Source organism: Pseudorca crassidens, chromosome 3, assembly GCF_039906515.1.
Source record: "Pseudorca crassidens isolate mPseCra1 chromosome 3, mPseCra1.hap1, whole genome shotgun sequence".
Classification (NCBI taxonomy): Eukaryota; Metazoa; Chordata; class Mammalia; order Artiodactyla; family Delphinidae; genus Pseudorca; species Pseudorca crassidens.
Genome location: NC_090298.1, coordinates 110,142,021 through 110,155,082, shown reverse-complemented (window position 1 = coordinate 110,155,082; position 13,062 = coordinate 110,142,021). Strand labels below are relative to the sequence as shown.

Genomic DNA, 13,062 nt, shown 5'->3' with positions numbered 1-13,062 from the left:
CCCGGATCAGGGCTCAAACCCATGTCCCCTGCATTTGCAGGTGGATTCTTAACCACTGCGCCACCAGGGAAGTCCCAGGTGCACAGGCTTCACATTGCGGTGGCTTCTCTTGTTGTGGAGCATGGGTTCTAGGCATGTGGGCTTCAGTAGTTGTGGCACGTGGACTCAGTAGTTGTGGCTTGTGGGCTCTAGAACACAGGCTCAGTAGTTGTGGTGCATGGGCTTAGTTCCTCCACAGCATGTGGGATCTTCCCGGACCAGGGATCAAACCCATGTCCCCTGCATTGGCAGGTGGATTCTTAACCACTGTGCCACCAGGGAAATCCCTTAATAAAATTTTAAAGCATATCTGTGGATTGCTTTGAAAGAAATAGTTGCTAAACATTTATGTCATTTGTTAAATAATTAAACTTGTGATTTAATGAATAAAATTATTCTGAAGTTTATCACTTTATGTCATAGCAAGAACGCTTGGATATTGAAGAAAAGTATACCAGTTTGCAAGAAGAAGCTCAAGGAAAGACCAAGAAGTTAAAGAAAGTTTGGACTATGCTGATGGCTGCAAAGTCAGAGGTTGGTCTTTAAGAAGTTACCTATTATTGTAGTTTGAATTTTTTAGAAAAGAATTTCTTTGATTAAGTATGATTAAGAATCCTAAAGGAATCATAATATGTGCTTACAATTTTAAAGAAGTAAAATTTTTGCCTTTATTTGCAATTTTTAATTTCAGCTGTTAAGCTAAATTGTTTATTTCCAACCTTAACTAATAACATGGAATAGACAATGATAGATAGTGTTACTCTGTCCATTGTTTTTGTGAAAGAACTGGGTAAGCTCTTACAAGGTTTCCTAGACCACTGCCCTATGTCAGATGGAATTGTTTTGTATTTAAAATCTTGTTTGTCCTTAGTATTTTCATTGATTTTCCGTTAGATGGCCGATCTCCAACAGGAACATCAGAGGGAAATTGAAGGCCTTTTGGAGAACATTCGACAACTTAGCCGGGAGCTTCGACTTCAGATGCTTATTATTGATAATTTTATACCTCAGGATTATCAGGTAAGTGGGAATTTCTCTGTCTTAGGTATTAGGTCACTTGGCTGGGGTTAAGGACTAAAGAAATATAATTTCTAATTTAATTAATGGTAAATATTTACATTTCAGTTGCTGATGATAAAATTTTCTTGAACTAATGGCCATCACATTTCACTTCAGCTGTTAACTGTTCTTAATACATAATTCTCTGTTTGAGTAACTAAGTACCTGAATAAGAATTTCTTAGTCCTGGGAGGAAGGCCAAATTCATGTAATTCATGTAAAGACATAGGTCCTGTTTATTCTTTCAACATTCTTTATCCTATAATTAGAATAAACAAAACTCCTGTGCGAACCTTTTCTCCTTGTTTATGGATGCTAATTCTGTGTGTGTGTGTGTGTGGGCAGGGGAATGGTAAAACATACATAAAATTTACCATTTTAACTATTTTTTTTTTTACATCTTTACTGGAGTATAATTGCTTTTCAATGGTGTGTTAGTTTCTGCTGTACAACAAAGTGAATCAGCTATAAGTACACATATATCCCCGTATCACCTCCCTCTTGCATCTCCCTCCTACCCTCCCTATCCCATCCCTCTAGGTGGTCACAGAGTATTGAGCTGATCTCCCTGTGCTACGCAGCAGCTTCCCACTAGCTATCTATTTTACATTTGGTAGTGTATATATGTCCATGCCACTCTCTTACTTCTTCCCAGCTTCCCCTTCCCCCACTGTATCCTCAAGTCCGTTCTTTACGTCTGCATCTTTATTCCTGCCCTGCCTCTAGGTTCATCAGTACCGTGTTTTTAGATTCCATGTATGTGTGTTAGCATATGGTATTTGTTTTTCTCTTTCTGACTTACTTCACTCTGTATGACAGAGTCTAGGTCCATCGACCTCACTACAAATAACTCAATTTCGTTCCTTTTTATGGCTGAGTAATATTCCACTGTATATATGTGCCACATCTTCTTTAACCATTCATCTCTTGATGGACATTTAGGTTGCTTCCATGTCCTGGCTATTGTAAATAGTGCTGCAGTGAACTATTTTTAAGAGTACAGTTCATTGACATTAAGTACATTCACAGTGTTGTGCAGTGATCACTACCATCCATCTCTAGATGTATGCTAACTCTAAATACTAGTATAATTTAAAAATCTTAGCCTCTATTATTCTTTTCCCCACATTTCTGTCTTTCCAGTATATTTTAGTGAACTTTAACATTGATTTTTTTAACATCTTTATTAGAGTATAATTGCTTTACCATGGTGTGTTAGTTTCTGCTTTATAACAAAGTGAATCAGTTATACATATACATATGTCCCCATATTTCTTCCCTCTTGCATCTCCTCCCTCCCACCCTCCCTATCCCACCCCTCTAGGTGGTCACAAAGCACCAAGCTGATCTTCCACTGCTACGTGGCTGCTTCCCACTAGCTATCTATTTTATGTTTGGTAGTGTATATATGTCCATGCCACTCTCTCACTTTGTCACAGCTTACCCTTCCCCCTTCCCATATCCTCAAGTCTATTCTGTAGTAGGTCTGCATCTGTATTCCCATCTTGCCCCTAGGTTTTTCTGGCCTTTTTTTTTTTTTTTTTTTTTTTAGATTCCATATATATGTGTTAGTATATGGTATTTGTTTTTCTCTTTCTGACTTACTTCACTCTGTATGACAGTCTCTAGGTCTATCCACCTCACTACACATAACTCAGTTTTGTTCCTTTTTATGGCTGAGTAATATTCCATTGTATATATGTGCCACATCTTCTTTATTCATCTGTTGATGGACACTTAGGTTGCTTCCATGTCCTGGCTATTGTAAATAGAGCTGCAGTGAACATTTTGTTACATGACTCTTTTTGAATTATGGTTTTCTCAGGGTATATGCCCAGTAGTGGGATTGCTGGGTCGTATGGTAGTTCCATTTTTAGTTTTTTAAGGAACCTCCATACTGTTCTCCATAGTGGCTGTATCAATTTACATTCCCACCAACAGTGCAAGAGGTTTCCCTTTTCTCCACACCCTCTCCAGCATTTATTGTTTGTAGATTTTTTGATGATGGGCATTCTGACCAGTGTGAGATGCTATTTCATTGTAGTTTTGATTTGCATTTCTCTAATGATTAATGATATTGAGCATCCTTTCATGTGTTTGTTGGCAATCTGTATATCTTCTTTGGAGAAATGTCTATTTAGGTCTTCTGACCATTTTTGGATTGGGTTGTTTGTTTTTTTGATATTGAGCTGCAAGAGCTGCTTGTAAATTTTGGAGATTAATCCTTTGTCAGTTGCTTCATTTACAAATATTTTCCCCCATTCTGAGGGTTGTCTTGTCGTCTTGTTTATGGTTTCCTTTGCTGTGCAAAAGCTTCTAAGTTTCATTAGGTCCTGTTTGTTTATTTTTGTTTTTATTTCCATTTCTCTAGGAGGTGGGTCACAAAAAGGATCTTGCTGTGATTTATGTCATAGAGTGTTCTGCCTATGTTTTCCTCTAAGAGTTTGATGGTGTCTGGCCTTACATTTAGATCTTTAATCCATTTTGAGTTTTTTTTGTGTGTACAGTGTTAGGGAGTGTTCTAATTTCATTCTTTTACATGTAGCTGTCCAGTTTTCCCAGCACCACTTATTGAAGAGGCTGTCTTTTTTCCACTGTTTATTCTTGCCTCCTTTATCAAAGATAAGGTGACCATATGTGCGTGGGTTTCTCTCTGGGCTTTCTATCCTGTTCCATTGATCTATATTTCTGTTTTTGTGCCAGTAGCATACTGTCTTGATTACTGTAGCTTTGTAGTATAGTCTGAAGTCAGGGAGCCTGATTCCTCCAGCTCCATTTTTCTTTCTCAAGATTGCTTTGTCTATTCGGGGTCTTTTGTGTTTCCACACAAATTGTGAAATTTTTTGTTCTAGTTCTGTGAAAAATGCCAGTGGTAGTTTGATAGGGATTGCATTGAATCTGTAGATTGCTTTGGGTAGTATAGTCATTTTCCCAATGTTGATTCTTCCAGTGCGAGAACATGGTATATCTCTCCATCTATTTGTATCATCTTTAATTTCTAACATTGATTTTTAAAAATTTATTTTGAATCTATATACAGCTTTAAGAAATTTGTCTGAATATAAGCCTTAGTATTTTTTTTCCTTTGGACCTCAGCTGCACAGAATTACTATTTGGCTCACAATATACTGTCCTTGATGGTCCTTGGATGGCCTACTTTTGTTTAGTTAGTTATTTTGTAGTGAACTTGTCACCCAAAACAAAAGCTAGGACCATGGTAGTGACCTGTTTCTAACCAAGTGGTTTCCCTCTTGCCTCTTCTATCCCTTTACCTCTTCAAGCTCAAGGTAACCACCATCCTGAATGCCATGTTCTTTATTTCCTTGCTTTTTATTTTTATACAGTTTAATTGAATCTACATATATTCCTTGAAAGTATATATTTTAAAATATATAAAAGGGGCATCATGCAGTATATAATGTTTTGAGACTTAACTTTTTTCACTTACTATATTAAGATTTTAGTTCCATGAATATTTTTCAGTATTTTAAATGTTATTAAATATTAAAAGTAGATCATCTCTGACTCTTTTAAAAGGAAATGATTGAAAACTATGTCCATTGGAATGAAGACATAGGGGAATGGCAACTAGTGAGTATTAACCTTCATCCTTTCATGAAATACTATGGAATACTTCCTGTAGACTGGAGTTGTACTGGCTACAATGCGGAGAAAGGTGGTCCAGAGGATGAATCAAGTGAGAAGCCACTGAAGTGGATAAGATGTTTTAATAATTATATTATAACACACAGAATATTCTGTGTGTTATACATAGTAGAGATGGTGTAGGTTGGTGTATAGGACTGAATGACCTCTGGGGTCCCTTTCTATTCCAGCATTCAAATCATGTTTTATGAGTGTGCCATCAGTATATCTCATAGTAATTTGCCTCATTCATAGTATTAATTGCTAATTAAGATAATTCTCCTCCCCTTCTTTTTTCCTTTTTTGAGAAATGTGTTGCCTACACAGGAAATAACATGAGAAAGCAGACTCCAGTTCCTGATAAAAAGGAGAAAGACGTAAGAGTGCTTTTTTAAAAAAACAAAACAAAAAAAACTACAGTTGGTTCTTTGTAGGAATATGGGTCACTAAATTGTGTTATCATCATGATATCTATTAATCAGCTCAGCTGAAAAATAGGCTACTATTTTGAGAATAGAGGCTCTAGGATGGGGTGATTATTAGGACAGTTCTGTTCACCTTCAGTCGTGATGGCAGGCATTTCTGTGACAAGAGTGGCATGTAGTTCTCTTTGGAGACTCTTTTCACCATCTCTCTGGGCCTTGGGGATTTGGTTAGAGACTAGAATAAGTCTGTCCTTTTCAAAGCTGATCCTAGTCTTAGGTCAACAAGAGGAAGTAGCAGCTTTAGGGAAAACAGCAGCAGTTTTTCTTTACTACTAAGGAATTTATAGTGTGTCAGGGCTTCTTCACCAACACTTAGTGAATGCATTTGAGATAAATGGCATTAGAAAAAGATATCTTTAGATATTTATTTGGTTTTGTCTTTGGCCTTTCTTCCTAAGAGTTTATTTAGTATTTTAAATCTTCCCCCAAATCTGGTTTAAATTCTTCTGTAAGAATGTCTTGTGTTTATTTCCTTTACATATAGCCCTTTGAGGTGGACCTTTCCCATGTGTATCTTGCCTATACTGAGGAGAGCCTACGGCAGTCCTTGATGAAATTAGAGAGGCCACGGACTTCAAAGGGGAAAGCCAGGCCAAAAACAGGGAGAAGGTAAGAACTGTCTTTGAGTCCCATGAGCCAAAGGCAGTGAGATTTTCAAATTAAGTACATTTAAAGGAAATTTAGTTAACATGATAAGTATTTTGTCTGATATATTTAAATATTGAAATCCTATGTAGTTACAATTTGAGTAAATAAAATCTGGCTAAAGAATTAAGGTCTTCCAACTTCTTTAGCCCTCCTGAGTAGTAGAATTTATTGTTAATTTACTTTGTTCTTTCCAAATGTATAATAAGTCATTACTATTTTAATTCCTTAATCCTTAAACTAATTATTCTAGTGAGATGCTAATTAATTTGCCTCGTTAGACTCCCAAGGTATTGTATTCAGCTGATTCATTTTTCTGTCATGAATACTGCCCCAAGAACCTTGATTTCCTCAGTCACCAGTTAAATAAAACTTCTCTGTCTTTCCCTGTCCTTTGACTATTGAGTAGTTTATATGTATTGTAACATAGCCCAGAGAAATGAGAATGTGAAAGCCCTGGGCTGGAGCTTATTTCTTCTCTCCCTTCCCTACATTAAGTACTGTTCAGCTTATTTAAACTGACTAACAGACTTTGGGGCTCCTGAAATGACAGGAAATAATAAGCTTATATTTTTCCCTACTTTGAGTACCTAGACTTTTGAGTTACGTGTAGGGTGAAGTCTAAGTTTTAATATTTTTGTGCAACGTAATCTCATAGACATAACCTAAGTTTTATAAATTTGGGGAGGAGGAATCAGTAGCATATTAAAAGTGTACAAATTTTTATATTCTTCAACATTTAGATGTCAGACATTAAAAGCATTTCATATGCGAACAGAAGCCATGCATGTAATATTAATGAATGAAGCAAATCAATTCAAAGAAACACCAATTCCTCTATGTCTTTGACTTTTCCACTTTTAATGGAGGTATTTTCCTCTTAACTCTGCAGTTAGTAAGAAAAGTGACAGTTCAAGTATGATGATAAATGGTAAGACAGTTGCCCTCAGTGTGGGAGAAAAATAGGCAGTGGTGTGGGCTGGGGCAAAACGGAGCGTGTTCTGTCTGGAGTGAGTGGCCTGTTACCCTGCTTCTAGTTAGTTTGGGGAAAGAGGGCCCATGGTTTCTGGATCTTCTTGTTTCAAAAGAGAAGCCAGAAATCAGGATTATTTACGTGAGATCTCCGTCTTTAGTCACTTTTTAAAAGCTATGTGGACCTAAAACAAACAAGCAAATAATTTCATAAGATATTTGGATACAGTTTTCAGAATGCTTATTTTAAAATATATACTTTTTCAGTTTAATCTAAAAAAAAACCAAACAAATGTGAGCTAACATTCGCCGAGCCAAATCCAGCATCTCTGTGTGCCAGAATTAGCCTGCTGTATTATGAAAACAGTAAATGGCCATAATTATAGACAAATATACATGATAAGTGGTTTATTGATACTACATTACATTGCTTGACAATGTTCAATGTGATATTCCTCATTAGAAGCACATGTTTCAGTGTGCTAATAAGCAAAACTGCAATAAACATGATAGATTAATGGAACATTTCCATCATTTCCTACACAGTCATTTGTGAGTTGTTGCTTCAGATGATTTGTGACTCTGATTTTCACTGAATAAGCTGGCATCTTTAGCATACCCCAGAAGAGATAATAAGGGGGTTCAAATCTGGCAAGCATGCAGACCGCTTGGCCTGTCCACATTGTCTAGTCCAGTTTATTGTTCACTCACTCCTTCATCACTGTGGGTGGTGGAGTGGAGGGCCTTGCTATTGTGCTCACTCTAGGTGACCTTTCCCTAGCCTGAAAAGGCAGACATTAATTGATCTCATGGTCAAGCATGTCAAACCTTGGCCTGTTTCTAGAGTCTATGGCTGCCTGGTATTATCTACTACAATTTACATACAATTTACAATTATGTAAAGTGTTTGCATTTCAATCTTTTAGGAAAGCATTCATGTTTTCTTTTTCTCTTCTCCAAACAGAAAGCGTTCTGCAAAGCCTGAAACTGTAATTGACTCTTTACTTCAGTAAATGTTACAGACTTAAAGTCAGAATAAAAATTAGTGATATCCTCATGCCTGGACAAAACCTTTAATTAAAACACTGAAGACTTTTGTGTTATTTCAAATAATGGAAGCTGTAGATCATGCAGTAAGACTGGAACTAATAATTTGCCTAATAACTTTTAGTCTATATATATTAAGTTAATATAACATTAAAATTGTACAATTGGTAATTGTTCAAATTGTCATATTAGTTTTCAACTTATACTGTGCAGGGAAGTTGAGAGAGCAGCTTATACTATAGAGAGTTGCAGTTTAAATGTATACATAAATCTGCTAGTGATTTACTCAACTACTGTATATTTAGATAACCGGATATTCAAAATAGAAAAAAAAATATAAGTCCTGTTTTGCACATAGAAAGTTGCAGGTCTAATTGTCCTATGTTTTCCTGTTATATATGAATGTATGGGCTGCAAATCTAAGAAATGATTCTATCCTAACACCCACCTGGCCTTTTATAATATGTTCTAATTTTTATACTAACATTCATTGCATTTAAAATATGAGATGGGTGATCTTATTGATCTATAGAAAATTTTATAATTCTATAGTCAATCTTTAGAAGTATACATGTTTAAAAAACAAAAGTTGAAGATATGTTTCATCTGGACCTCTCATGATTTCTTTTTGCCACTTTGACTTCAAGTCAAATTTTTTGTTTGTTTGTTTTGGTTTCATGTTTCTTGAAACATTGAATCTGTACCTGAATACAAAGGAGTCACAGCTGCAGAAAATTAAGAAGCTAAATACTGATCACTAACATTTGCCTCTATGGCTATTATTTTTTTAAATTCACTTTGAAACATGATTAACTGATGCTTTCCTGTGTCTGAGTTCTAAATTTTGATGAAAATTGCTCTGTTTCTCCCAACTGAGAAAGATCTCCGTTTTCTAGAAAATACAGACAAAGCAAGAAAAATATCTTTTAATTCTTTGCCTTTAAAACACTTTGTTTTGTCTTTCTTCTTATTTTATAAAGAAAATATTCTTCCCTGAATTTCTTCCATTGACAAATCCAGTTAGACCATACCTCTAAAATAAAAATTATTTTTATTTTATAGTAAAAAAAAAAAAAAAGTCATAGAATTGTTTGTTCTTTTGTTGACTGCTTACAAAATTTTTATTTTTTTAAAGTTATGCTACTCCAAAACCACTATATATATATATGTATATATATATATATATATATCTTTTATGAGTTTTAAAATTATGTAATCAGCCCTGAAACGCATTGGCTACAAGTTTTAAGACTTCATAAATGAGTATTTATTAAGTTAACATTATTTTAGTAAGTTTGGTTAAATATTGGTTTATAATTACAAAGATGTATATAGAATGCGGGTGAGCGAATGTAGCGTTATTTGTGAGGTGGTGGTAAAAATGTGTCCATAAATTTAAAGTACATTCCAAAGGTGATGTACTAAATATCCTGTGTATGGTGAATATTTTCTAGGTAATAAGAATTGCAGTTAACTGGCAGCATTTTCTTTGTAACGTGTAAGATAGTTAGACATTTATAACTTTGTGGGGCATTGTTTAGGTACCGTGAAGACTTGAGGTGAATTTATGTCTTGTAAAAGCTTTGTGTAAGCAGAATATCTTGGCAATTGTAGATGCATATTTAACTCTGTTAATAATAACTCTAGAGAAATCTTAATTTTACCAGTAGGAAAAAAATATGACTACTTCTTCTTTTTAAAGAATGCACGTGTCTACCCTTTAACCATCCAGTTAATAGAAAAGGAATAACTTTAGAATTAAGCTTTAAAACATTATAGAAAATTTAAGCCAGTATGTTAGGTTTTTTTTTCTTTTCCACGCCATAGCAGTAACAAAACGAAATCTATAAAAACTCAAAACGTTGAGAAATTTTAAAAACAGGCTACTTTAGCAGTTTTTTTTTTAAAGCATTTATATTAGAACTGATTATACCAGATGGGCATTAAATAGTCATCTTATATAATACCAAGATTAGATATTGGAGCCAGGCCTGAGTATCCATGTGAAAACATGGGAACCTGACTTTAGAGCTCTTCACTTAGCTCTAATCATAGTAGTTCTATGGTTTCTTCACAGTTACTTTGTGTCATTGTCCATAAATGAAATATTTTGCAACTTTGGTGTTAATTTCATGAAAGGCTATAGATGAACAAACTTGCTCATTATTTGATATAGGAAGCAGATTTAAAATGAGTGTCACATATAAGTAGGTTATTGAATGGCTATTTTTCTCTTTAATTTAAAAAAGTAATATTTATTAAAAGGAGCCTTGGTAGAATGTTGTTTGTGGTATGTTCTTTAGTAAACCTTGCAATTACATGTAGTAATAAGGATATTAAAATATAATAGTATTCCCCATTTTTGTCTAGATTCTTGTGAAGTATAAGAGTAATCAAGGTGGCGGGTCTACATCTATGTGTTCGTCCCACAAGTAGAATCCATTTGACATGCTGTGGCATCTACTTTCTGGGAAAAGGGGACTTTTTTTTGCTGCAAGAAATTTAAGGTTACTTTGGGGGAGAGGGTGGTGCTACTTCAACTGTAACATGTTTTTAAAATTATGATTATAGGTTTCGGTTGTTTTGTTTCTAGTCTTTTAAAAATATTTTTTCCCTTAACTCTTATCTTAAGGAAAGTCCCTCCCTTTCCTACAGGGCTGTGAATTAAAGAACGGGTAGAGTTTACATTTAAGTATGCCAGTGTCTGCCCAGTTTCTTAATGTATGCATTTGTTTTCCTTTTTAGTTATTCTTTGATCTAAAATGGTAGAAGAAAACATAGATCTTCCTAGTGCCTTTGAACTTATACTGTAGTCTAATTTAAATCATTAATAACTTAAATAGCATTACTACAATACTGTATACTGGCCAGAATTACAAATCGTATGATAAGTTTGTCGTATTAATTTCAAAAGCCAACTTTCATTGTATTTTATGTATATATTGTATTTGTTCAAGTTGTATATATTGATATTGTATGTATACATACAGCATGGTTAAATAAGAAATAAAAACCTTTACCTAATGCCTGTAATAGTGGTCTGCTTCTTTACTGAGCTATTTTTGTGTTTATGTCCATCCTGATCTTAATAGGCAGGTTCTTTGTGCTTGGCTCTCAGTTTCATGAGGTTAAGAGAGACCTGTGTAATTTCACACCAGAAACTCTTAATGTTGTGGGTCTTTAAACAGAAATCATCATGATACAGAAACCTGGGAGAGATGTTTTTTAAAATGCCCCTTCTCATTGATAAAATTTATTTTCACCAAAAATATTTTAATCCAAGTTTTGTTATCCTTGTCATTAGGTGTTTGAGAACAGAAACTTAAAGAAGTCTGTATGGAAAATAAAGGTAAAAGGAGACGTTTCTTATTGGTAATGATATCATGATATCTTTCAAAAACTTTTAAGGAGCTTAAAATATCTCCAAAACAATAACATTGCTTGGATTATTGTTAATCGTGTGTTCTTTGGACAAACATTTATTGATTACCAGGCACTGTGCTAGGCAGCCTCAAGAAGTTCACAGAGGACATTGAGAAGTTTTGATTTGTTAGCAAGTTTCAAAGGATTTCAGTGTGCTTTTTGTGTAGAGAGGAGACTCCTCTGGCCATTTCAGGTCTTGCTCTCTTCCTCTTCCCAAGTGCTAGCTAGTGTAAAACTTCTACACATGTTTGTAGAATATGGAAATAAAATTAGAGGCCTGCCATAGTGTAAGCAAGATAAGCAATAGTGCACCTTCCCACCCGCGGCCCCTCCTCCCCAGTTGAGTTCTGGAGCTGTGATACTATCACCAAGCGACACCACTAAGGTGCACCCTCAGGGAACCTATTACTGCCTGTGTTGTCAGGATGCTGCTGAGGTCGTTGTCCATCCCACCTTCTTATGAAGACCCTCAAGAATCTCTTTTTAAAACCAAGTACAGAAAAACACAAAAACCCCAAGTACCAGCCTAAGGTAACACAGTTAGTATGTGACTGCAGGAACTGTTCACATGATTCTGAAGCTGCACCCTAAACTTAAAGCAAGCTTGGAGGAGCCTTCTAAGCACATGTTATAACATTATCTGAATGTCTCATTCTTAAGCTTTTTCATTTGCAAAGCAAATCAAGTATTCAGTCCTCCTTCGGAAGTTGAACAAATGTGTGGGAAAATGATTATGAAGAGGCTACTTCAAAAAGAACCTGTTTCCTCTCAGCATTTATCTTGGGCTTCCTGTGACCCAGTCTTCAAGTTACTTTTATCAACGTTATCAGAACATCACTTTGTCTTACCCAAACACGTTTATGGCTCTGACTAAAGAATATGACAGATCAGACATTCTTCTACACCTGCTCCCCTCCCCTACCCCTTTTGAGAGGACTGGGGAAATTTTAGTTTTTAATCAAAGACTTTATTTCTCCAGTTTTACAAAGGAATTTAACTGGGACTTTACAACTGAATAAAATATTTCTCAGAGTTGATACCAATCTTCACAAGAGGATATTGCCTAACCCAACCTACCAGAGTCATTACAGAAATATTATGTTTGCCTTGATTTCTACTCCATCATGAGTTATGCCACTCAGTCACCAGGTGTCTTCTGTATTTACTGTGGACCCATGCTGTGCTGAGTAGAAGGTCCTTGCAAAGCTCATGACCATGTAAGTGGAGAACGACAGTGCAGCATGTTGAGGGCTGTAGTGAAGGAGAGTGCATGGTGAGCTACCAGGCACAGCATTCCTCCCTAGCAGCTGACACAGTGTTAGAGACCGAACGTTGAACTAGGAAGAAGTTGACACGAAGGATGGATTAGAAGAGAAACACTAGAGAGCTGAGGAGAGAACGTCTGAGTGCTCGGGGCAAAGACAGCTAACTAGGAGGTTTTAGTACTCCACCTGGGAATGGAGCTCCAGTTGAACTGATGACTTGAAACAGGAAATCGGCTCCGAGACTAGAGAAAGTGCTTGCCTTGCCCTCATTGGAAAGTGGTAGGAACTGCGAGGCTCACCTTGTATGCTGGGAGGCCAGCCCATGAGAAAGCTGTACCTTGCACTCTGCCCTGAAATTCCCCGTTCTCAGATGATTTGGGAGAAGCCGATCAAGATGACATGCAGAGGAGGGTGGGAAACCTGGACAGGGCACTGGCTAATAGCAACAAGAGAGCCCCTGGGGCATTTTTATCAGAGACCGG

At 35.9% G+C, this 13,062-nt stretch overlaps 1 protein-coding gene across 4 annotated transcripts in view; it reads left to right on the top strand.

Moving 5' to 3' along the window:
- Positions 1 to 10,916, top strand: part of KIF3A (kinesin family member 3A) — an 89,354-nt gene extending 78,438 nt beyond the window's left edge. For 3 of the 4 annotated variants that reach the window (XM_067731715.1, XM_067731713.1, XM_067731712.1), the window contains 6 exons: positions 463 to 573; positions 934 to 1,059; positions 4,636 to 4,689; positions 5,052 to 5,120; positions 5,713 to 5,837; positions 7,810 to 10,916. In XM_067731715.1, the coding sequence (XP_067587816.1) occupies positions 463 to 573; positions 934 to 1,059; positions 4,636 to 4,689; positions 5,052 to 5,120; positions 5,713 to 5,837; positions 7,810 to 7,858 (534 nt within the window). In that variant the 3' untranslated portion in view covers positions 7,859 to 10,916. The remainder of the gene's footprint in view (positions 1 to 462; positions 574 to 933; positions 1,060 to 4,635; positions 4,690 to 5,051; positions 5,121 to 5,712; positions 5,838 to 7,809) is intronic. The other variant, XM_067731714.1, reaches the window with a different exon arrangement.
- The last annotated feature ends 2,146 nt before the right edge of the window (positions 10,917 to 13,062 follow it).